Raw genomic sequence first — 25,269 nt, 5'->3', positions numbered from 1 at the left:
TACAGTCTCAATCACACTGCATTACTATCTGGAGCCTACTTCAAGAGCAGGAATACAGGAGCCTGCAGGAAGGACATATGAGATATGGCTGTCACAGCATGTACAGTTGCACCTTATATCCCAAAGCTGCCTGGGTCCTACTCAGCAGAAAGTGCTGGAAGAAACCATGGGGACCATGGGGAGAGAGCAATGGAGGAGATAGAAAGTTTGTACACTGTCGATGGCAGAAATGGTATCCTTGTGGGCTAAGCCTGCAGTTCATCAACAACTGGCACAATGACAGCAAGGTCAGGGGTGATGCTTACTTTAATTCTTCTTCCCAGGAATATACCAGATATATAACAGTCCCCCCTCACAGCCCAGCCCCCTCCCAGTGCAGGCACAACTGCTGGACCGTTGTGATCCCTAAGTCCATCCACTCAGGCACAAGACCACACAGGCTCAACTTTAATGGGGACAGTGTCCTTCTACTGGGGGTAGCTGGGGCATCTCCTTCCATTCGGTCCCCAACCTGAAACATTGGGCAAAGGCAGAAGTCATGGTGTAGCAGTTTCTCACTTCTCCTTTACCCCAAAACTGTGACTGCCTCCTCTCCTTTCTGAGGAACCATGTGCAATTGTGGGGAACAGAAGGTAAGGCAAACAAGGAGGGAGTGATCCAGCACCTTCGTGGCTATCACCAGACTTGTGTTGGATAGTAGTGGCAGTGGCTCTCTAGGAAGATCCCTGGGATCTGTATAGGCAGGTCCCACAGTGCTCTGTGTGTGGGATTATGTCAGGATGAAGCATATGCCATATCAAAATTCTGCTTTATTCTTCCAGAAAAGACAGATCCAAACCTGTCCTCACCTCAGGCTGCTGCTAACAAGCCATTCCCTTTCTAACAGCTGTTTTTGTCACCCCACAAGGCAAAGTATTACCTCTTCCCAGCTTCATCTTGCTCCTTCGGCTCCCGGAATCCCCCCTTTCTACCCAGCAATGAAGGTAGCAGGGGCTGGGGAGGGACTGGAGCAGTTGTCTGGGTCTGAAGTCCCTTGTTAGTGCAAGCCACTATAGCTCTGCATTCTCACTCCACATGATGCAGTCACCATGCTCAGTCTTTCCTCCCTCACTCCCATTTTAAGACTGTATCTGCTGTCAGACAGAGCCTTTCAGCTGCTTTCCTGTCTGAAAAAGAGCCCTCGGCCTAGCTCTACACACTCAGCCACAGGCACCCGACTGTTCCTCATTCTTGCTGGACATATACTCCCCAATGACTACCATTCTCCTTCCCACCTCAGATTGCTCACATGCTCCCCAGACATTCCCTCTCTCCCACCCAAGACCCATCATTTCCTGATGCCACTGTTTGTATCACACAGGGACTTGTTGCCTACCTCAGCTACAGACAGCATTGTAGTCAGCCAAGGCTCGCTCCTCTGCATAAGGAAATGAGAAAGACGATTACACGTACATGCATGTGCACAAGAAATAGCGCACAATGACTTTTCAAGTCACATCCAGAGAACTAGGAATCCAGCTCCCAATCTCAGAGTAGGAGGGGAATCACCAACCCACCTGGCTGGTAGTAATCATAGACTTTGACGGTGGCTGGTTTCAGGTTCTTCATCTCAAATATTTGTTCCAGTTGCAGACTGAAAGTCTGAGATTCATCATTGAGCTTATGGAGATTGAAAGAAATTAGCAAGGAAGGGAAGAAAGAAGACATTGCATCTTTGTCTTCCCTAGCTTGAATGCTTTCCTGTAAAAAATCTCTCTAATCCATCAGAGATTCTGGATTTTAGAAATGGCGTATGTGAGAAATAGCAAATGCTAACTGTACAACAATGAAATTAGGTAAGCTTCTTCTGCCCACAGTTCCAGCAGTGTTATTTCCCCATGGCTAGCCCAGCCTTGGCCTTCTCACACAGTTCCTTGTCCTCTGGCCTCTTGCTCTCATTATGCCAAACCTAATGCTGTCATTCCTATTTACCTTGTCCAGATAAATGTAGACCACATCAGCTTTCACTTCTATTTTCTTAATGATGGTTTTGCGCTCCAGCTGGGACAGGAAAGAACAACACAAGTAAATTTGTATTGATGTTGTATTGATGGTGCAAAGTAGACCTGGACTCTTTGTGGATCTTTGTCTTTTGCATGTGCAAGGGTTTTATTGTCTTCAGTAGTCCCTCCTGGAGCACTCCTTGTGAGCATCATCTCAAGGATGGACTATGCTGTCCCTGCTCAGTTAGAGGAATCTCCCACTCTGGGGACAAAAGGCAGTGGATAGTATATAGGACTTAATGCACTGGTCAGCAAAGAGGCACAAGTAAAGACTGTTGTTATCTTATCTCACTAACTGCTAGAATGCTCTTAAATACACCTCTGGGTGTTGTGCAAATAATTCAGCTTTCATTTTCATGTGACAAACAAATACTGTTATTTAGCACACCCAACAGAATAGTGTCAGTGGGAGAAGCTGAACCATCCTTGAAATGCCACGGGTGGTCCTTGCAGGACCTTGTATGGAAATGGAGAGATTTTGGTTCAATTTCAACAGTGAAGGGTCACTCCTAACATAGTTGCCTCATGGCCTGAATGAATAGTTCCCAACAGCAGCAAGCAGGTGGAACCCATTTACCAGAGCCACCCTTTTTCTGATTCCAGACTCCTTACCGACATCCTGGAGACTGGAGCCAGGACAAATCCAGACAACAAGGAGACCTCCATGATCACCATGTTGGATGTGACTCTGCTGCCAATGTAGCTGAAGAAGATCACACAGTCAGAGGGTCTGTCTGAGAGAATAGAGCCCCCCCTTCCCTTTACCACCATCTCTTGTGTGCAGGACCCTGAGCCATCTGGGACTAGGGTCAAGGCAGACAGTTTATCATCTCGCAGGAGGTGAGATGCAGGTAGCCAGCACCTTCCCTTTCCACCCCTAACTACTGCCAAATTTACCCTCTGTCCTGCCTGTGTTCAGTCCCTCCGTCGCAGCCCTGAGGCTTTTCCAGCTACACTCCCCAAGCACAGCATGTCTTGCTGGAGGAGGAAACAATCCTCAGGATTACCTGACAAGGATGCGGACAACAAGGGCACGCGTGTTGGCCTGGCTACAGTTGGCCAGCTCTGTGTTGACACGCAGAGTGAAGGTTACAGTGGTCCGCGGGGGAGACTTGTGGTACCTCAGCACTGTCTGCAGTTTGAGGGGCAGGAGGGGAAAAGACAGCCCAGGCATGATTTCGTCCAGGGAGAAGAGGCAGAATCCTCCATCTATCATCTCTCCCACACTCACCCCACCACCTCACCTGAGCAAAAACACAGCTGCTGCCCTGGGCCTGCACCAGGAACTGCCCTGGGATCTCTGTCAGCGCTGCCTGCTGCACCAGCAGCCGTTTCTGGCGGGTGACTTGGAATGTCTTCCCAAAGCCCCTGTGGGACTTCACCCTCACAAGCGCTTGGCCTGATGTGCTGAAGGTCCTTGCTGCATATTTTGCTAAAGCTTGCAGGGCAACAACTGTGTCCTAGGGAGAAAGAGACAGTCACTTCCCTGAAAACATCATCTCTAGTGAGGCCAGCTTGGGACAGGAAGACCTTGAGAAGACTTGCCCTGCCAACCTCAGGGAGAAAAGTACATGGATCCACATGGAGCTACTCGTTACCTGGGTGGAGGCAAAGCCCCCATAGGCATTCTGCTGCTGGGTCAGCCATGCCACAATACCAGCTGCAGTTGTCATGTCACCTGCATGCACCCGTGGCTTGGAAAGGTACGCCAGGAGCATGTAGGCTGTCAGTTCCACATCCACTGACTGAGTACCAGGCCAGAAGGCTGTGGAAGCCGGGGAGCTTGGTTTGGGGCTCCAGTGTATTTGTCCTCCTGCAGAAAGAAAAGGAGTGTGCAAGCTATCTGGAGAGAAGGGAACAGAGGGTTCTGGATACAGAAAGCAAGCAGTAGAGGGCTTTTAGAGCTCCTCCTGCTCCTTCGCTGTCAGGCCAGTATCACTTTGTTAAGTTGGTTCTCCAGGACTTCATCCAGTCCTAGCACACAGGTTTCTACCTCCTCCCTCAATAAGATCTTTAAATCCTTCAGGCTGAGGAAAATCTGATAAGTCACCCTCACAGCTTGCTAAATAACGTATTGCAGTTAACATGATGCAGTTCCTGGACAAATACAAGAATAGCAGGTGCATTTTTTTCCCCTCAGCAAGCCTCTTGCACAGGTTAGCATATTCCATGTTTATCAGCTCTGGCTAGGCAATTTGCATGGGTACATTGCTCCAGTCCCAGCAGGTGAACAAGAGACATTACTCCAGCAAGAAGCCAGCACCTACCTGATTTGATGGCCTGTTCCTCCAACTTGTATAGCAGCTCCTGGGTTGTCTCATAGTCTCCGGCCAGGGCAAAAGCATAGGCCAGTACAGCTTCTGTGTAGATGCTGGTGACGTTGTGAACTGCCTGCTGCAGGCAGTGGAGGGTACTCTGCATCATCTTGCCCTGCATTGGTAGAAGACGTGCCAAACACTGACAGGGGCAAAGCAGGGGTCAGGCTCTCTCTGGGACTATGTCTTGCTGATGTAGCTCCAGAGAAACCCACTAAATTATCACCCTCTCTTGCAAAAAAAAAAAAGGCACTGCAGCCCCATTGTGCACTGGAAACTGTGGCCACCAAACACTATTGCTCCACTATTGCTTCACGCTAGTGCTACAACACTGTCTCTTATGAGGAATTACTTCAGTTTCACCAAACATTGTCTCTCCCTTAGCAGCCCTTGATGTGCTCCTGGCCTGGAGAATGTCAACATTATGAGCTTTTTCCCCATAGCAGAGTGCAGGCATGGGATAATAAGGGAGAGCAGGAGACAGCCGGCCTGTGCTCACCTTCAGTGGCTGACCCAGCTCCAGCAGTGCTGCAGCGACATACGCTCCCAAGGAGATTTCATCATCCACGCTGCCCTGTGAAGGGAATCCATTGCCAGAGATAAACTGTGAGAAATCACCAGTCACCAGAGACCCTCTGCTGGTGAGGGATTCCGTCTCTGCAGAGGCAAAACACTGCACCTGGAGCCTCTCGTAAGCATGGTCTCCATGGCTCTCAGGTGTGTCATTCTGACACCCCAGGACCTGAAGCACCTTTCACTCTCTAAGGCGTGTTTCAAAGGCTCAGGGCATAATTTCCCAGAAGGGTACGCATTCTTTATGCTGTCTCTACCCCACACCCTGTTCTCTTTCAGTCTGGTCGCATGATTTGCACAAGTGACTTTCCAGGATCGGTTGTGATCCTATGACTCTTTGTTGCCACAACACCTGCCCAGCCATTCCCCAGCTGTGCTGCCTGAATTGTCTCTCATTTACCTTTATAGAGGAATGAAAGAAACTCCCTTTGGTGGCAAAGCAGCCACTGGGGAGTTGATTTTGCTCTAGCCAGCGTAAGGCATCCTGGATATTCTTGTCATCTACATAGATGTATTTCTTGGCTTGGCCAAAACTCTTGACTACAAAAGCTGTCAGCCTAGGAAGAGAATGAGTTGTGAGAGAAACAGAAACACAAAAAGACAAAAATAAAGTCAAATGCCTCCTGGTGCTTGTCTCTGAAGCTAACACTGACAGATCAGGGTGCTTAAAAAGACTCTCTCGTACGCAAAAGCAAACTAAAAGTGGAAATGGTCTCTGGGATCCAAGCAGCTCCTCTTCTTCAGTCTGGGTCCACACATTCACGTACTGCTTTACCCAGTCATTTCACAAATGAAAAACCTCTACCCTTTCTACTTTGTCTCTTGCATCTCATCTCCCTTGAATACCTAGACACAATCTTGAACACCCCATTTCCTTCATTTCTTCATTACTCCCAGCCCAGCCATCACAGTGCCAATGCAGTTCACTCAAACTCTCCCAAGCAAAAACCTCCCTGGGAAAAATGACTTTTCATTGTCTTTCCCTGATCTTCCTCCAGTCAGTATGTACCCCTCTTGGCTTGCTGGGGCTCCACAGGTAGAACCCATTGCTCTGTTTGAGGCGCCAGCAAGACCACAGAGAGAAAAAAAGGATCTCCTTCCCCCTGACACCACATCTTTGTGTTCCACTTTCCCAGAAACTCTGCTGCCCTGCCTAATACTTTTTTCAAGTGTCTCAATCCCTCAATCTGTATCCATGCCAGACAGCTCCTGGGGTGGCTCCATCCAAAACAAGCAACATGCATCTTATCAGCTCTTCTCAGACACATTAGCTGCTCTGGCCCGGACAGGACAAATTAGGAGCAAGGGATGTTCCCAGTGCTTACCAAGTGTTCCCCTCCCCATCCTGCTGCCCGAAGACACTGTAGGACCCATCTCTATGCTTATAAAGAAGCTGTGCCTGGTACCCTGGGGAAATAGGAACAATGATTAATATAGCACAGTAATACAGAAAGGCCAGTACTGTCAGAATAAATGCAAGGAAGAGAGCTATTGGTAGATTAGACACAGGGGAAAGCAGAGGAGCAAGGTGGATCTCTTGTACTTACCATTGTGCAGGAGTCCTGCTGCCTTCTCCTTGATTTCAGGGGTCAGCTGCCTTGTCTTCTCCAGGTATTGCAGCACATAGACAATGGGGGCAAACAGCACCATGTTCTGCTCCCCACATCCATGGGGCAACTGCACCAGACGGTCCAGGTTCTGTAACACAATCCCCATGAGGTCACCTATGCAACAATATAAGAAACAAAGCAAGTTTGAGTATGACTTGAGGTGCTTCTCAGCCAGGCACTGGATAATAGTGTGTTATCTCAGCAAAGGAGAAAGGAGAAAATGGAAAGAAACAACTGAGTATAGGATGAAGGTGGGTGACTATTCTTCATGTTCCTGATTTGGGGGGGATGCGATACAGGATGACCACACTGTGGAGTCTCTGAGGAACCTGTTCAGCGTGAAGGGCTCCAACCTTGTAAAAGGCTATGAGCAGGGCTATAGTTGCTCAGGCTGTGTCATGCAGACAGACAAATATAGAAGTACTTAGGAAAAGATGGAGACGTCTCAGGTCTTCTCTTCTTTGAGGAATTATGGCAGGCCTGGCTTCATACCAGTACGAACATGGGGACAAAGGAGCACAGTGCAAAGAAACATATTGAAAACATTTGTCTGGTCCCAGTGGCCTCCCCAAATAATCCTTTTGTAACTTTGTAATGCTGAGAAGGATTTATTCTCTCCAGCAGCTTTTATTGTAACATTGAAACTTAGCAGGGGATGAGATGGTTATGAATTTTGCTGATTGTATCTACACAGAACTAGCCAAGCTCCCAAAGTCCCAGATAAAATTTGGCCTCAAGGCTCTGCTACAAAGTCCTAGCCAGAAAAATGAGGATTATTCTCCTCTGCAGCCTACTTTTCTCATGAAAATCTAAGTGCAAATCCAAAAAAAAAAAAATGGAAACCCTGTTTTTGGCAAACCTTGCAGAGCATTGAAACTCATTGTTCTCTCTTTTGAGCTGTGTCATTCCAAATGGATCCCCTGACATCATTACAAAGTTAATCCCTGCTCATCTGTAACATCAGTCAGTGAGTTCACAATAGAAATGGCTTACCTGAGATGGAAATTGAAGCTCTGGCAGATCCCTTTACTACATTATCAGGGAGGTGAAGGGGCACAGAGTCTTCAACCATGTTTCCTGATAACAACAGGGTGAAGGTGCAGCATGAAAAATCAAACCAAAAGTATCTAACCAGAGTGACAAAATCGAAAAAAATAAGTGGGACACTGCCTACATCCTGCTCATGCAGACTGCTCTCTATAACCTGTCCCAGTCATCACGCCAAGCTCCGCTGCTTGGAAACTTTTCAGATTAGAAGTGACTTGAGAGCTGCTGGCAAGGGCAAGGGCACACCAAGCTTCATAACTCAATTCACCATGCTTCACAAGTTCCACGAGGATCACAATTGGTCACCACTTGGCAGGGGGACATCCTGCAGAGGCTTGTAGTGCTGCAGGGTTAGGGTGGTATAGCAGGAGCTTCTCTCTCTTGAGTGACTATCATGCTCCAGGAACACCCAGAGGCTACATTGTGGGAAGGAGGCTACAGAGCACAAATTTACCACCTAGACTCAGTGACAAATTCAACAGGGAAGCAAGTGTGGAAATAGTATTTACTGTCCTTTTCTGTTCTAATAAGAAATTAAATTTCCTGCGTGAAAAAAAAAAAATTTGAAAAAAATTATATCTCTTTCATTAGCCCTCCCACAGTTCAGTCCTACTCTCAGGTATAGTTTTGTCTCGTTCAGCCTGGAGAAGGCTCCTGGAAGACGTTATAGCAGCCTTTCAGTAACTAAAGGGGGCCTACAAGAAAGCTTGGGAGACTCTTTATCAGGGAGTTTGGTGATAGGACTAGAGTAATGGTTTTAAGCTAAAAATGGGTAGATTTAGATTAGATACTTGGAAGAGATTCTTTAATATAAGAGTCGTGAGGTACTGGGATAGGTTGCCTAGAGTAGTTGTTGATACCCTATCCCTGGAAGTGTTCAGGGCAAGGTTGGATGGGGCTTTGAGCAACCTGTTCTAGTGGAAGGTGTCCCAGCCCACGGCAAGGGACTTAGAACTAAGTGATCTTTAAGGTCCCTTCCAACCCAAACCATTCTATGATTCTAGTTATTTCAGGCTGCAGGACCTGAACAATAACCAGGTCTAGTTATTTCAAACTGTCCACGTACCTCCTCTTGGGCACAGAATGGAGCTGTAAGACTTCTCCACTAGCACACCTTCTGGCTGCCAGGGCAGAAACATAAATACGAGAGAGAAGAAACAAGATTACACACAAAATTCCCAAACAGCAGTAAAATCGCACAGCAATTGCAGGTCTGAATTCAGCTTTTAGTTCCCAGGCTGTCAGGGACTCCTCCTCACCTTTGGCAGGGCTGCACTGAAACTGTTTGCTTCACTGATTAAGAAAGCAAAAGCAAGTCTGAGGGACAGGACTCTCTAGTCAGTGAGCAGATACAAAAGCTCATGTATGGTTGGTCATTAAGCAGAATGTATAGGGAGAAGCGCAGTTACGGCATACAAATGCAGCTCAGGAAAGAGTACTGCAAGAAAGGAATAGGCCTGGCTAGGTCTTGGGGGGAACAGAGTAAACCGAGCCCAGGCCTTGGTATGCTAATGCTGGACAAAAAAAAAAAAAAAAAAAAAAAAAGAGAAAACCACTTAGCCCAGCTCGGTCTCCTTTCACCCAGGGGCAAGGACACTCACGGAGAGAAGTGAGCCTGCTCTTATACTGACCCGAACCAGCAAGTGTTTGACCAGAATGTGCCTCCGCCTCATGGTAGCTGGCAAGGGCTTCCTGTCCCCACAGCGTGGTGTGGTGTCCAGTACCTCAGTCCTGATTGTGATATTCAGAGTCCCTAGCAAATAAATGGAACGGTCTGTTTCTTAGGTCTGTAGCCAAACGGAGTCGACTTGCTTTAAATGGCAGTGGTCTCAGGTGCTTCAGGAGGCTGATCCTCCCAGCTTCAGTGGCTTGACAGGTAAAGACGAGCCAGTCAGTGCCAATGGTTTGTCCAGACACCCTAAGTATGAGGGGACTTGGTAGTGCCTCACCAACAGTGACCTTAGTACACTACATGTGACTGTAGCGTGAGAAGGTTCGGCAGCCCCTTGGACCTCAGTGACCCCTTCCCGTTGCACGTGAAGCACAGCACCAGCCTTACTAGGTTCTCCCACTCACATACATGCAGCCCTTTCCTCCCAATCTGGTTCTACACGGTTCTGCACCTCTATCCCCAAGAGTTCTCCACGTTACCCATTCAGTTCCCACTCTCTCTGATGAGCCTATCTAAGAAGGGAGAAAGAAAGCAACCATGATGGTTTGCATTCTTGTGCCACTAAAAATAAGCTTTAGGATCCAGGGAAGGCAAGGCTCTGCCAGCTTTTCTGGACCTCCCACTCCCTTTCACTTCTTTTTGAGGGCTCCCCACCACTGCTCCCGTTCCTATTGCCACACCCAGCTGGATTGCTGTCATGTTCCACGCGAAGGTCTTGGACTCTTCCGCGCAGAGGCACTCTCTGTCCCTGCAGGTCCGGCACAGCTCCACCTGGAAGTCCGGGGATTTAGCCAGGGCTACCTGTATCTGAAAGAGTGCCGATGAAGGAGAATGACTGGGCAACTTGGGAGAGATGGTGTGGTACGTTTGCTGTAAAACTGGAAGGCATGCTAGGCCTGTCCCACACAGTGTTTCCCGTGGCACAAGCACATACCTGTATGCACTGCTGCAGGTAGTTAAAGACAGTAGCCTTCAGCGTGAAGGTCTCTCCTTGTATCACAGAATATGGCAACGTCACATCCACAAAGACAGGTTGTACTGTTCTGAGGCTTGTGGTCGGGGCAAGTCCAAACCCCCTCCCAGCCAAGCAGAATGTCTTGACTTTCCACGCAGCGACAGCAGCAGGCGCTGTGACTGGCACGCTCCTGCTCCCGTTGGAGCTGAGAGGAAGAGAGCACTTGCATGAGGAAGTCTGTCCCACCCCACCGCAACAGGAAGAGCTCAGGACACCAGGTGAGGGATGCTGTGCAGATCCTCGGACTGAGATCAACCTCTGCCTTCTCGTCAATGACTCCCACTCGAGTAGCTCAGATCTCAGACAGATCTCAGAAATCTGTTCCTTAAAGCCATAATTGCTGATTAAATGCTTCCAGTAATTATGTTATACCCTTTTCCTGAGCAAGACACTGTCCCAGCATTCCAGCTCTATACACTCAGTCAACAGCATAATGTCCAGAAAAGCAGCAGCACCACATCAGCCTGAGTGCTGATTCATCAGTCCCAATACAAGCATTGTGGCAACAAAGGCTACAAATTTAGACAGTGCACCCACCAAACTGGGAAATTAGTAGAGTGTACATCACTGTGTGAGGAGAGGATACTTGGTGGTTTGATGATGAACAGCACTGCTGTTTTCTAAGCATGATTAAGCAGACTGAAGTTTTGCTCCTTGAAGTCCACTAGTTCTTCATTCTGATGCACTTTAAGTGCAGGGAAGAGCCATAAAATTTACATGCAGACCTCTCTTTACACCTATGGATGGCTTTTTTGAACAGATACAAGTCAGCCAAAACTCATTAACAAAGGGTTCATCCCTCTGTCCACTTGTAAAGTCTAGCATCACTTACCCAACAGAGAACAGATTCCAGATCCAAGTTTCAGGCAAATAGTGGTGAAATCTTCCTTGGGTTGTTAATTGGGGTTGTTCCTCGGTCATTCTTTTGTATTCCATAGGAGGACCCCCTGAAAAAAAGAATAAAATTCCCACAAGAGTGGAAGAGGTGAGTCCTGACAACGATCGACAGCCAAGCACTGGGAAAAGAGGCAAAGCAAGCAGTAACAGAGATGTGAGAAGAGTCAGGCAGAGTAATACACAGGGGAGTGAGCTGATCTGGTAGGAGAGGGAAAGTAGGAAGGAGAAGAAAATGGTAACAGGAAAATCAGCTTGCAGTGAGCAGGCTGTGGCTGTAAGTTTTGAAAGTCCTGGCTAGGCAAAGCCTCTTCCCAACCTGAACCAAAATTGGTGTTAAAGAGACTATGGACCTCTAGAGGGCCCTTTTAAACCAACATTTCTGTAATTCTGGGAATAACAATATTCCCGTTTGCTTGTCTGCAGAAAATGCAGAGACCTCTGCAAACAATAGTAGTTTCAATATCAGCAGGCAGATAAGGCCGTTTGGTATAATTACCTAGTGCAAAGTGAGACATTAAGGAAGCAGGTGACAGTTCCTGCAGCCACAGATGGGAACACAAGCCAGGCCACAGCACAGTTTGTGGTGTAATGAATGGGAGACACTCCCATCAGAAACCACTGGGTTTGTCTGTACCCAGAAAGGGAACGCCATTCTTTAATGTCAGGGAACATGCAGGTAGGGGAATTTTTCAAAGCTTTTTAAAAAGTGACCCATTTGTTTCTGCTGAGGTCCGATGGACCTGGCAGTGAGGCTGTGGCAGCAGCATCTGTTACGCCTTAGCATGTTAATATTCACCACCAGCAAACCCCAGTGATCAGAAAGCTCTTCCGTCTATGTGATCTCAGGTCCTGGTACAAGGGTAGGCTGAAAGTTCAGCTCACCCATCATTGGCTTCCTATCTGCCCGATGAGAGCATTGAGTTGGCTTCCTGATTGCAAGGTTTGAGAAGATTTTCAGACCCATGTTCTGTTGGAGAAAGAAGGAGGGGAGGGGAATTAGAAAAGCAGCTGTGAGTGGGGAAGGGCAGCCACTCTTCCTCAAAATGACTCTGAAAACCATCACTTTTAGGACAACCAGCTGCCCAGACAGTCCAGGTCAGCACTGGCCCAGATGGACAGTATGCTGAGGGAGGTATGGCACAGCCTCCCTGGTCCCTTCTTTCTCAGAAGGACTCTAAACAAGTGTCTCACTGGGGAAAGACAGAGGTGATTACCCAGAAGAGGTTGAAGATGTCAGGCTGAAAGGAATGCTGTGGTTTCCCTTGCAGCAAAGGTGATGTGGAGTGGGGCTGAACACAGTGATCTGGATACTCTTCAACTTGGGCAGGGTACCCATGTCGGTAGATAGCAGGGAACAAGCCATAGACCTAGGAAAACTCACAGGCAGGGGAGAATCAGGCCAGGAGCAGATACCTTCAAATGCTTCACATTCACATGCTACAACCTCCCCAACATACAGCCTGCCGTCTTTCTAGGCAGACACCACTTACTACTTACACTCCTCCACACAAGGATCCCCTCACCCATTAGCCTCCAGCTCCCTTTGCCACAGCCCTGCCTGTCTTTGCCCAGCTCATATATCATGCCTGTTTTTTGTAGTTGGTTGTTTTTATTTATTTATTCATTATTTTATTTTTTATTTATATATCTGGTTGCACAGACACTCACCATTTGGCTTGTCAGCTCACTCTCTGGTCTCACAAGGAACATGGTTTCATCCACGGCCTGTACCGCACACACGGAGCCAGGGGCTGCCTGCAGTCGGAGCTGCACTGTTGACTCTGGGTGGGCTTCTTTAGGCAGGAAACCTACTTTGACCTTGAGCAGCACACCAAGAAAGGAAATATGAAAAAGAGAAAAAGAGGGGTAAGGAGGCTGACAGACACATGGCACAGACAGAAAGAGGGAGCTCAATTAACATCCTCCCTGCTCAACCTCTGCTACAAACAGAAGTCACTGCTAAATGGAAGATCCCAGTCCCTGGGCACTGTGCTCCAGACATCCCCTTCCTCTCTTCTCCCCAGTTCTCTGAAGGATTTGAGTGTTTTCTTTGCACAGTATGCTGACTCCAGCTTGTCAGCTGTCCCTCAGCTGTCGGTGTGAGCCTCACCTCATTTTCAAAGCACAAGGCAACATCAAAGCGGATGCTATCTGCTGTTATACCTCCACCAGGGAAGATAGCGTACACCACTAAAGAAGGTGATGGGGTGAAGTCAGCAGTGAAGGTCAGAGGGATGGAGAAGGAGCCCTTCAACACTGAGGAAGGAAAAGAAAAGTGTTTCCATCACAACCCCACTGAGATCTTCTTGTGTTCTCCTTTTTTCTGCTTTATAATCCCACAATATCAAACTAACTCCTTCTGCTTTTCTGTCTGTTCTCTCCTTCCATTCTTTAACCCTGTGTGTTCTGTCTCCACACAGTTCTTCCCAGTCTCTCTTCCCTTCATTGTTTCACTTGCTCTGTTTCTTTGTCCTCTCCTAGCTGATATAATTTCTTCCTTGTCTCCATCCACCCTGTTTGTTGACTGCCCAGGAGCTATAGCTTCAGGGAGTTCAGGAGAAACTCCAGTAACTTTCACCATCCAACCTAGGAACCCACCAGGCCCAACTGTTTCCCATTGTTCAGGCAGGCCACTGCAGACTTACTGTTCAGCTTCCCAACCTGGACGCTCCTCTGTCCCCTGACCACAATGCCAGCCTTCCCAGTGACCTGAGGGAAGAGGACACTGGATGAGCAGGCTGCTGTCTGTCACCAGGGCACACTCACGCTTGCCCTGTGTGTGTCTTGCACTCTAAAGCAACCATAGAAATAAACTGTGGGCCCAATCCAAGGTGACCCAGGTGAGAAGGGTGAGCTCTATGCAGGGGTAGAGTTCCCTGAGTTCTCCAAGAACAAGTCCATATTGTCATCCCTCTAGGGATGATCTAAATTACACACTCAGTGTTTCACTGTGGCCTGGTCCCATCAGCATTGCCTCCCCCCACCTCGGTTCTCTACTACCCTCACTCACATAATATGCAAAACCTATCCGGCTGGTGTCTTCTCCCAGGTCATCCCGACTGAGTGTGAAGGTCACCTGCACACTCTGCTTTAGTCCACAGGGCAGTGTTCCTGTGAGTGGGTGTATGTCCAGGAAGCTCTTCGTTGTGACATGGAAGGGTTGCAGGTGATGGTAAGCATTTGTGTAACTGATACCAGTTTTCCAGGGTGTGTGCGTGAGATCTTCCAGTGTAAACCTTCCCTGAGAGATCAGAGACATACGGAAATCAGGACATGGGAGTTGCACGCTTCAGTGCTTTGTTAGGTGAGGATGTCATCAGCTTGGTTTGGGAAAGGCCGTTGCTTGACACCTTCGCCATGGCTCTACACCGACAGAACTGTGTGGGGAACCCAGGACCAAGCTGTCAGGGGGCTGCAAGGCAGGAGCTGGGAGCACTGGCAGAGTTTGAGGCTTTTCACTTTCTTGTATGCAGAGGTGGGATTTACCTCCAAAAAGACTGAGGAGCTGTTCCAGGCAGTTGTGTCCAGGTTGAACGATGCTCTTCCATTGCCATCTGTGATATACATTTTGATAAGCCGACGTCTCATGAACTTTATCACGAGATAAACTTTTCTGTTTTTCATACCATTTCCATGGTGATCCTGAAGCTTAATCTGGTGACAATAGGGAAGGACAGAAAAGCCAAAGTCAGATGTCAGTCACAGTGTCATACCCAAACCTTCTTTCCTCTGACAAACATACACCTTATTGTTTGAGTGGCCTTGGCTTCAGCCTGGCCCCAAGAAGATAGCAGACCTGTAAAACTCCCTCATCTGTAAAGTTAAGCTGAGGGTGATTTTATCCTCCCCAAAAGTAGCATGTAACTAGAGCATGAGGAGCTCAGCTCCTAGCCAACAGCTGAGAAATTCCAGCAAAAATCACTCAGTGCTCTCAACAGAAGCCAGAAGTGTAATCACACCAGGGAATCTGAAATGCAGAAGTTGGAGCCATGCTGCACTATCAAGTAATGTGACACAATGTAAGGAAAACTGCTCCGAGGAACAGAAAATGGTTTGGGTCAGCAAAATTTGCTAGACACTAAATTCATTGGCAAATGATAGGGAGGGAAGAAGCATGGGAAAAGTCACCTTCCCCCTGTAGGGTACTCCGGGGATGTAGTAAGCATTTGGTGTTTCAAACACTGCCCGTGCAGCTGTCCTGGAAATGAGGATTTGGCTGGAGGAGTTGATTTGGACCCCTGTTGGAATGCAGAGTACAAGGGATGCAAGATCGTTATCGGAGGTGACTACCGCACCCTAGTTTAATCTCACTTCGTTACGCCCAGGCCTTTTGACCGGAGCATCTCAACATTCCCAAGACGAGCACATTTAATGTACAGAGGCTGTTCCTGTGGCAGCTCAATCCTTAGCTGAGGTGTTTCTAAGACCCTTTTTGGCCTCATGGACCAGGCTCCCAGCCACTCCTCACCTGCCTGCTGCCGGCAGAGCAGCTCTCTGCAGGTGCAGTGAGCTCCTCAAGCAGGAGCACCCAGAGTCCTGTGATGGCCCCAGCAGCGTGGAGGAGAGGAGGAGGTGTGCCTGCTCTGACCTTCACACCCCAGGTACGGCCAGTCTCATCCTCGTACCTTCTCTGCACCAAATGACCGTAAGCAGACCTTACGGGTACCTGTGCCTGCCTCCAGAAGAGAAGCTTCTGCATAGATTTTGCTGTCCTCCTCACTGGGAGCCAGATTAAACACCGATGTGCTTACAGAAGGTGTGAAGCACCCCTTGCTCACAGTCTGCAATGGGAAATGGTAGATATTATTTGAGGCTGGGGGGAAGTGAAGGAGTTAGAAGTACACGATATTAATCATTCTGTCACAATTTGATCGCAACAAGTAATAATGCAGACTCAGTCAGATAGAAATCGTTCACATTTTAAAATTGGTATTTCCTATTTTATATGTATACATGCGTGTAATTCATATTGTAGAAATATAAAACAAATCACCATAGTTGCATGAAGTTGGCGATGTTGGTAACTTTCCAGCTTTAGTAGAAAACTGAAGGTTGCACTAACTGGATCACAAAGGAGGTATATCAGTATTTTAAGAGATCTGACTAGGAAAACTGCAGAATCAAATGAATCTGCAGAATCAAAGTAACTTATCATTTTCAGAGCTGGAAAGTTACAACTACCATAAGATGTCCTGATGACAAATCATAAAATATGAAAAGTTTTAATCATATATGCAGATACGAAGAGTCCAGTTATGACATGTTTTGTTAGGGATGAAAAGAGTGAAATAAGGTGAAAAAAAAAAGTATGTGATTTGGCTGTGGAAATAACCTTGTCTACGCTGTACATTGGTATCCTTGTGCATCTCCAGGGTAGGTTCACCTTAACATGGTATTTTTGCACCTGTTGTTTCTTGCACTATATCAGTTCTTGGGTATTTATGTTTCTTTACAGAAAAGAACAGAACTTTAAGGTCTGCATGTGATTTCCTCTTTTCTATTCCCTATCCTTAATAAACAAATTTACAAAGAAGAACTTCTAGGGGTAAAGGTATCTCAGTTGGTCAGGGTAACAATAACTGCATTCATTTAATAAAAAATGTTAACTGATTAGCCTACAGGTACATTACAGAGGCTGGCAAACCTTCCTTAAGTAGTAGTTCATTCCATTCTCTCAGACACTGTCACACATTGTCATATGTGGTGCTCCTCCACCAACCATGTATCTTCCAGGATTTTACTCACCTCACCACTGTATTCTCTACAGATATCCTTGCTGACATTTTGAGGACGCCTCCTTGCCTTCTGGCACAAAGTCACCCGCATGGTCCCTTGCACTGCTTTTCCATAGTGGTACCTGCAGGGAAAGCACCAGATGAGCTGCCAAGCAGAGACACTGAGGAGAATTGTGTGGTTTGCTGAGCACATTGCTACACACAAGTGGGCTTCCCGATGCCGGTCTTCATTCAGTTTGCAAGCAAGCAGGCATAAACAAAAATACAGCACAGAGTACACTTGGGGAGTGGAATAACACAGTCTTGCATCCAATGCAGTCAGAAACAGAGCCTAGGCAAAAAAAAGGACCACACTTTCCAAAGCTCTCTCACTTCTGGGTGCTTTCTGTTCGGGAACTGCAGGCAGAAGAAAAGAGCCGGCCTGAGTTGTGTGCACACAGCATGGAGCAGCACCCATTGGATATATTGGCTCAGGTGCGAAAGGAGCAGAAGCCTATGTCCTTGTACACATCAATAAAATGTGCACGATATGACATTAATAGAGCTACGGTATTTCTCCTTCTGGTGATGGCCTTAGCAGCCCCAGCAAAGTTGTCTCTGCCCCCACAGCAGACACACCCCACCTGGCATCCAAATCAAAAACATTTTTCATTGTCACACTGATTCCTTGGTCACTGTAATTCAGGAGGTGGTGGGATGGTTGGTAGAGCAAGGGCAAAACTCATTCTCTGTGGTTTGAAAAATCTATTGTTCATCCAAGAAACTGTCTTTCTGTGTGGCTGTTAACAGGTCTATTTAGCTGCAGAGGTGTAAGAACCTCTGCCGCAGTATCTGCCAGAGCCTTGGATGAACCAGCAGGCTTTGCAACCCCTTTCCCCTATTCACAGGGTGTTGTTAAAAGCTTCACTGGGGCCTCCGCACATCATTTGGGAGCTATAGTTAAGCTCCAGACCTTGAGCTACATTATAACTTTACCTATGCCAGTGCACTGCTTCTCAGCCTGACACACTGGCTTGACTTCCAGGATTGACCTCAGTCCTTCCTCCTCACCATGGGTTTATCTTATAATCTGGACTCTTCTTTCCATCATCAGACTGGCTCTGTTTTTTTGTTTTTGTTTTTGTTTGGTTGTGGTTTTTTTGTTTGTTTGTTTGTTTGTTTTTTCCCTCAATTATAGCAGAATCATGCCCTTGTCAAGGCAGACTTTTCCACTGACTGCCTTGCTGACTTTCTGTGCTTCAGCTCCTCTCTGGTCTTCTCTTGGGGAGCAAAGTTCCCTAACAGTATCAGTGACGGGAAAACATCCATGGACTATCCTGGTGATGAAGAGTGCTGTGCTGTTTCTATTAGCAATTTAAATGTTCTGATTTGAAATGCCCAGTTAATAAGAAATGATTCCTGTTCAGCAGCAAAGAGGCAGAAAAGGTTTTCGGACAACCCAGCTCCAAATACAGCTCTGTTCGCCTCCTTTATCTGTCCACAAAGTGCTTTCCAGAGCATTCTCCTTCCTCCTTTGTGCTTATACTTTCTGAGGTCATGCCTGCCTTCACACCCTCATCTGCTCAGTGTTTGCTAATGACTACGGAACTAGAGAAACACTGCTACTAAGAAAGAAATAAGTTCAGCAGCATAAAAAAAATGAGAACCTTGTACTGATCCTTGTACCTCAACAGATCAGTCCCATATCAGATATGCATATTTCCCCATACAAGGTCCACCAAGGCCAGATGGACACAGCTTCCAGAGCAGGGTGTAGCTCAGGTACCTCCATCCCAAGCAAGAACCAAACAGTTAGACTCTTGTACTACCTATGATTCTTTGAAAGCAACGCTTGCGTTTCACCCCTCTTTAGCCAATTCTCCTTGATGGACTCAAGAGAGTACACATGTGGAAGAACAGACAAGATTTTGATGAGCTGTATCCTTTCTCCAGGATTGTCTCCTCACCTGCCACATACACGCAGTGGGAAGGTTTTATTTGAAGCATAAATCTGAACTGGGCCTTCGAAGAAAACATCAAACTTCTGCAACACTGGAACAAAAATCACAAAGTTACCCTATCAAAGGCAGCAGTCTACCTAGACATGGATCATGAAAGGGAAGAGTTTGTTACCATAAAGCTGGAGTCCCGTAAAGGAGCATGTTCGTGAAATAAAAGCTAATTAAAATGTTTAAACTAAAATTACTTTAAAACAGGGAAACTAAAGGAAGAATCTCCCTTTTTTCCCCAAGCTATGAAGTGCTACAGAGGTCTTAGGTTTATTCTCTCTCTGTGACACTCTAGTAACTCTTGTTACTAGATGCCCTCTCCAGGAATCTCCAGTACAATCTCCCTTGTTGGCGTTTGTGATATTGCCCACTCTATACATTTTTGTTGAAATCTATCTCTCAGACATCAAAACTTAGTTTACAGTGTTTGGCTGCATATTGTTATAAGGACAGAAATAAGCAATTCTTCCATCCCATTCTTTGTTCTCCGTACTCCATCTTACCATGTTCCTCCACCTTAAATGTACTGGACACTTTTGGGTTCACCACACTGATGGTGTAAGTCCCCAGAGAGAGTTCAGAAGCTAACTGGAAAGAGAGATCTGCAATGCCCTGTTTTGGTCTCACATCCAGCCATTGGCCAATGCGGTTTTGGTTTGGGTCCTGCAGTTAGAGGAAAGGAGACAAGAGACTGTCATTAAAAACATCCGCTCTTCTGTTCCCAAAGCCCACTGGATTCAAAGTTTGAGAGATTTCAGAGGCTTTCACAGGCTCCTGTTTTTTGGTTTGGTTTGGTTTGGTTTGTTTGTTTGTTTGTTTGCTTTTTTAATGGGAGGTGCTGCAGCAACCTGAACACTGAAACACCAACAGAGATGAGACCAACACACCAAGGGTTACTCTACATTGTACTGCCATTGAAAAAGAAAGTGGGAAAGATCCCAACATTTAAACTCTCCAGTCTTAATGTAAGGATAAACTGTAAGAGTTAGCTAAAGTCTGGATGGAGCTCCTGAACAGTGAAAGGAATGAACAATTTGTCTCTTCAATGCTTTTTACAAGCATGCAGAGGCATACACATGTATACACTGACCCTGAAAAAGTAAGTTGACTCAGTAAGACAACGGCCTAAATATCCCTCCTGAAGTACCTTTCCTCATAACACTTGGGGAGTCCGACACACCCACCTGGATTTCCACCATGGAGTACTGCAAAGCAAACAGAGAGCAACGTCAGAAGCTGGCATGATATACCAACCTACATATAGACTTATCTTACCCACCTAGCCCACGTGACAGTCCCAAACATTACAATACAAGGAGCTTGATCCTACAGAAACCAGGAAAATGGTTCTGAAATAATATGGATATATTTTTAAGATGCATTTAGACATATTCAAGCTTTACTCTGTGACCATGAAAGCTATAGTTTACTATTTAAAAAAAAAAAAAAAAAAAAAAAGGAGAAAATTAGAGGTATTCACAAATACAATCATTCCAAACTCATAAATATTAAAACGTATCAGTTTTGTAATACAAATCCCAACAAGTAGCAAAATCGCATCATCTATAGGATGAATAAACCCCACATTTTCCTGTAAAGTCCCCGGCCTAGGAGGTAAGGCTTGGAGATAGGTAATGCTGCTGACTCCAGCAGCACATCCAGGCAGGCACAAAGAAGGGCCTCCTATGTCTATTGACTCTGTTCTTGTATCACAGAACTGTCAGCCAGGAGGCAGTAGTGGTGTAAGGAGAGCGAGGCATAAGGAGGCAGAAGCAGGGGACTGGAGAAAGTAACTGGTCTGTAAACAGAAGGCCACATTTGATTCACATTATTCATCTTTATGAACTTTCATGCAAGTTATCATAGGCATGTTTGTTTTCATTGAAACAAACAAAAACAGTGCAGTTTAACTATTTATATAACCAAATCCACTGTCAATGCTAAACAAAACATGCCAGTGAACAGCACCTGTGTTATCACCAACCCACCTAATTCATAAACAAGACATTATGGCTTTAATGTTGCAGTGCACTCAAGCCTCATAATAGCTTTGGTTAAATACGACCTCTTTTGAATTTTCATCACAGCATTATTAACAGCTGTAATGCTAATTTACTCATACTTACACATAGCCATCAAACATTTATGGCCAAATATCTTCATGAACCAAATGTAGGCATGGAAGCAAAGGTATTGCTTACTCTATTATCTAAATAATATAAGACAGATGCCTTCTATTTCTGGGGCAGGAAGTGAGTGCATGATTCTAGGCCCTCATCAATAACCAAAAAAAGGGGAAATTAAGTCAAAAAGAAGCCAGAAGGATCTCTCCCTTCATCTCAGTCTGGAGGGATTTGATTTAACTCTCTGCACACTTGTGCCCCTCAGCATTTATCTATTGTGGCATGAATTCCAGTTGGCTCTCCTTAAATTGCTTCAGGACAGAGGAATGTAAGATATTTACAGCTGCTGGCAGCAGGTAAAATTGCTCACTGTAGAGAGATGCTAGTCTTGCAGTTTCCTGGCTAGCACCTATGCAAGTCTCTGGCAACTTCTCACTTCCTTGACTCAGGCAGAACGAGCTGCTGCCAGCAGCTAGTATAATTTGCTTATACTGCCTTCTCGCTTGTCTCTTTTTATAATCAGTTCATGTGCATCCTTTCCCATATCAATTAATTTTTCTTAAAATTTTGCAGACGTGCCGTGGCTTGCTGCAGACCCTCCCACCAGCCGTAAGAACAGCACACTGCACAAAGCTACACAACTCCAGTTCTGGCTGAGCCTGGGCACAGCCCGTCTGGTAACCGTGCCCACAGCCAGCAGCCTGCAGATCCCCTCAGAAGCCAGCTTTTTTCTGGCAAGGGGAAAGTGCAAGCAGCTTCTGAGCTCCTAACTCAGCTAGCAGGCAGCGCTGGCACGCTCCCCACACCTCAGCAGCCATACCAGAGATACCACCAGCCAACAACCGTCCTGTCAGAGTGACAATGCAGCTGGGAGACTGAACTCAGCGAGGTTTTGTAACAGGTCAGCGTCTGCTGCCTTGGGTACTGCAGACACGCAGACCGTGTTAGCAGGCACAGCGTGGGGCTGGCAGAGGAGGCAGACTTGGCAGAGGAAGCCTGGAGACTTCCTTGCATCCACTCAGACAGGCTTTACCTTGCTGTTAACGGGGACAAAGTCTTCAGTCAATGTCACTATCCGAAATTTCACTGAAGGGAGAAAAGGAGGAGAGCATGTTGTAGAGACAGTACATTCAAGACGGGGCTAAACCTGTGCTTGCCTCAACCCCAAACCAGGGCTCTGCTGGCACCCCCACGCCTGCCTGCAGCCCCCTCTTGGTGCTCGTTCAGCCCTGCGCACCGCTTCTTCCCTCCCCACACACAGCAGGCTGTGGTGTTCCTGCTATGCTTTTTGACAGTTTGTCCCACCCGCTGGCTCCACTCACCCACGAAAGAGGCAAGTGCTTGGAGGCACAGGCTGAGGAGGAGGACACAAAAGCCTCGCTTCGTCCCCAGCCTGTGGCTGGAAAGCCTGCTCCTGCGAGACCACACAGCCCCCCGCCTCCCTTCCCTGAAACACAAGCATGAATACGTCTCCCCAGATGGCAGCAGAAGCCTCGGTCACACACAGCTTCTCCTTCTGTCCCAGCTAGGACTACAAGGCTCAAAGCACCAAGCACAGCCCTCAAGGGAAAACGGGAACAAAATAAAGACAGGTCAAGGCAGGGGAACTGCCAGGGTGCTCCATGCAGAGCGCTCACCTGTCTGTCCTGGCCTATAGACAGGTTTATCCATTTGGATGAAGGTGCCGGTGCCAGTCCTACGAATCAGGACTTGCTTCTCCTCCTTTGCACTGAAATAGTGGCCATTGGAGATATGCAGCTGGACAGTGCCCACCTCTTGGCTGCCTGCAGGTTTGGGGACCTAGGACAGGGAAGAGAAGTCGCTAGGTTAGCAGGGAGCAGGTGAAGACATTAGACATTATGCATATGCTCTTCTCCTCGCATATCCTGAACTGTGACACCTTCTTCTTCCCCACCTCATTCCGAAGGCCAGCACAGTGTGTCCCTTCAGGGGCTTATTAGCTCTTACTTGCCAGCACAAACAAAGAAAATAAGGTTCGTGGGTATGGCAGATCAGAAAGCGTCGTATTGAGCCTGCGTAGACACCCTGCCATGCCCCTCCTAGCCCTGAAGCACACTTCACAGTCCTGCAAGAGAAGCTTGGAGAGATGCAGGTGTGAGGAGAGGCTGCCTGAGACGAAAGGTCTGGTTCGTCATGCATCACAGTGCACAGATGACATCCTGTGACAGTGCATCCTTCTTGGTGGAGAGAATGAGGTAACAGCTGCCATTTGGGTGCTTCTGAGCTCTTCTACCTTCCTCGGTCCTTTGGTGACTGGCCAGGCACCCGTGGTGAACGGGGCCACCAGGGTGGATAGTAAGCTACCCAACAGGAACAATATCATGCAGACAGACAGGGGCAGGGAGGAAAGACACTAAGCTCCCACTAAACACTCTGCCTGGCTTTACATTAACTCCTTTCCATGCCCTCTCTCCTCCCATCATCCTCATTCTCCATTTCTCTGGCAAGAAGAGTCAGAGCCAAAGGAGCACTTTGGGAGCTGTTAGCTACAAGCTGCTCCCAAGGATGGTCCTCACCTGAAACCTGGAGCACTCAAAGATCCAGTTGTTCCGGACAACCTTGCGGTAGATGCTGATGTTGCTAGAGGCATGCACAAGAGTTAAGGCTACGCGAATAGGCTTCTCCACACCACGCAGGTCCAAGCACACCCTCTGGGAAGAGGGGAAGGGCAGTTCAGCCGGGAGGATGATCAGGTACTTCCTGCCGTGGGGAAACAAGACAATCAACCAGTCTCTCTGCCTTGAGACTAATACTCCACGGTCTGAGGAAGCAGCAGGGTTTACCTCTTCCAGGACCAATTGCTCTGCTTGGGGAGAGGGACAGGTGATTAACAGTGAGAATGTGCACCTCCCAGTGTTGATGGAAAGGATATAAGAAATTTCAGGAGACTACATGAAAACTGCTTTGAGGTGACCTCACATTACACGGGTGTGTATGGAATTCTGGAGCATGCTACAGTGGCACAAGGAAGCATACACAGTAGAGACCATCTCTGCCTCTGCAAAGAGAACTCTTTTTTAGGGCTTCCCATTACACAGGGAAAAGGGAACAGTGCTATCGGACTGGGAGATGGAAAAAGTTTCAAAGTTAAGACTTGGATCCAAAACCAAACTGCTGTGTTCACTCAGGAAGTTGCAGCTGTGTAATTCTGATCCCAAAGCTCTCTGTGGCTCTGGGTCTGTTTGACTCTGACATCAGAAGTGCAGGATTCTCTACAGCTTTTACTCCAGCCTCGAGAGGAAAGGATCCACCTTTCTTGCTTCGAGAAGGTTCCTTAATTACTTTGGCAGCAGTCTGGTTCCTGCTTAATTATTCCCAGCCCTGCAACCCTAAACCTCTTGCCCTTCTCTGCATCCTACACCTTTCCCTTAAGACTGCCTCAGACTGCAGACCCTTGTTCTTCTTCTTCCCACTGACAGTCCTCACTTAGATCTTGCACTGCAGCAACATCCAAAGAAAAAATTCCCACCTTTAGGAGGATCCTGTGCTCATAACAGGGCTTGTGGCATGCATACCACCCCATATCTATCCCTTACAGGAGATGACCTGCAGGGTCCCATACTCTCTCCCTGCTATCCTGGCCCCTCCCTCAGCACTGGAACTGTCAATCACCAGACCTCGAAATGGCACTTACGGTTGTGCCACTATCGCCAGGGTGTAGAGCAGGCAGCTCAGGAGGAAAGGAGTCCACATTTTCTTGGGAGAGCCCCAGAGAGGTGGGTCTGTCTGGAGGGCAGGTCAGGAGAGAAGACGGAGTGCAGCTTCACTCCTTCCAAGGTCTCCAAGCCACCTGCTGTTGTTGCCGTTTCTCCCAGGAAGCAGACAAGAAGCCCCAGAGTTTCCTTCGTTCTGCCTCATTCCTATGTTTATAGTGCTCCAGGTACAGGGTTGTACCATTCAGGATGTTCTCCAGCCAATCCAAGTCCTTTTGGCCTCCAGCCTCTGCTTTCCTACTCCCCTGTGGATGCACTAGCATCATTTAGACAAGTTTACTTTTTATTTTGCTAAGCAACAGCTTGTTTCCTTTTCACTGCACTGCCCCTGCTCCTTGTTCCAGCTGCAGCCTCTATTCCATTGTTTTGCCTTGAGATGGATTGTTGCTCGACCCCTTGGCGCGTGCATTCAGCTGGAGCTCAAGTCGAACTCTTGTGGTCATACTGTCCCCAAACCTTTTACGTCTGCATCTCCCCAGGCAGGTCTCAGTCTTGAAAGGGAGACTGGATTCTGAACA

General features: G+C 47.3%; 1 protein-coding gene across 1 annotated transcript; it reads right to left on the bottom strand.

Moving 5' to 3' along the window:
- Nucleotides 1-4: 4 nt before the first annotated feature.
- On the bottom strand, nucleotides 5-25,269 carry LOC106048093 (alpha-2-macroglobulin-like protein 1). The gene is made up of 36 exons (XM_013199890.3): nucleotides 24,673-25,269; nucleotides 23,555-23,738; nucleotides 22,655-22,817; nucleotides 22,051-22,103; nucleotides 20,079-20,099; nucleotides 19,398-19,557; nucleotides 18,853-18,937; nucleotides 16,917-17,028; nucleotides 15,838-15,952; nucleotides 15,300-15,409; nucleotides 14,658-14,825; nucleotides 14,182-14,412; nucleotides 13,817-13,880; nucleotides 13,282-13,427; nucleotides 12,840-12,989; nucleotides 12,386-12,538; nucleotides 12,054-12,138; nucleotides 11,107-11,221; nucleotides 10,194-10,419; nucleotides 9,940-10,066; nucleotides 9,219-9,340; nucleotides 8,654-8,708; nucleotides 7,534-7,617; nucleotides 6,478-6,654; nucleotides 6,256-6,337; nucleotides 5,331-5,487; nucleotides 4,857-4,931; nucleotides 4,310-4,472; nucleotides 3,641-3,855; nucleotides 3,287-3,502; nucleotides 3,050-3,174; nucleotides 2,655-2,745; nucleotides 1,972-2,040; nucleotides 1,557-1,659; nucleotides 1,376-1,417; nucleotides 5-511 (listed from the first exon to the last, which is right to left on the bottom strand). Exons 1-35 carry the CDS (start codon nucleotides 24,729-24,731, stop codon nucleotides 1,377-1,379), a joined length of 4,302 nt encoding a protein of 1,433 aa, XP_013055344.3. The 5' UTR covers nucleotides 24,732-25,269; the 3' UTR covers nucleotides 5-511; nucleotide 1,376.

Source organism: Anser cygnoides, chromosome 1, assembly GCF_040182565.1.
Source record: "Anser cygnoides isolate HZ-2024a breed goose chromosome 1, Taihu_goose_T2T_genome, whole genome shotgun sequence".
NCBI lineage: Eukaryota > Metazoa > Chordata > Aves > Anseriformes > Anatidae > Anser > Anser cygnoides.
Note: the sequence above shows the minus strand (reverse complement) of the source record. Positions and strands in the feature narration are given on the sequence as shown.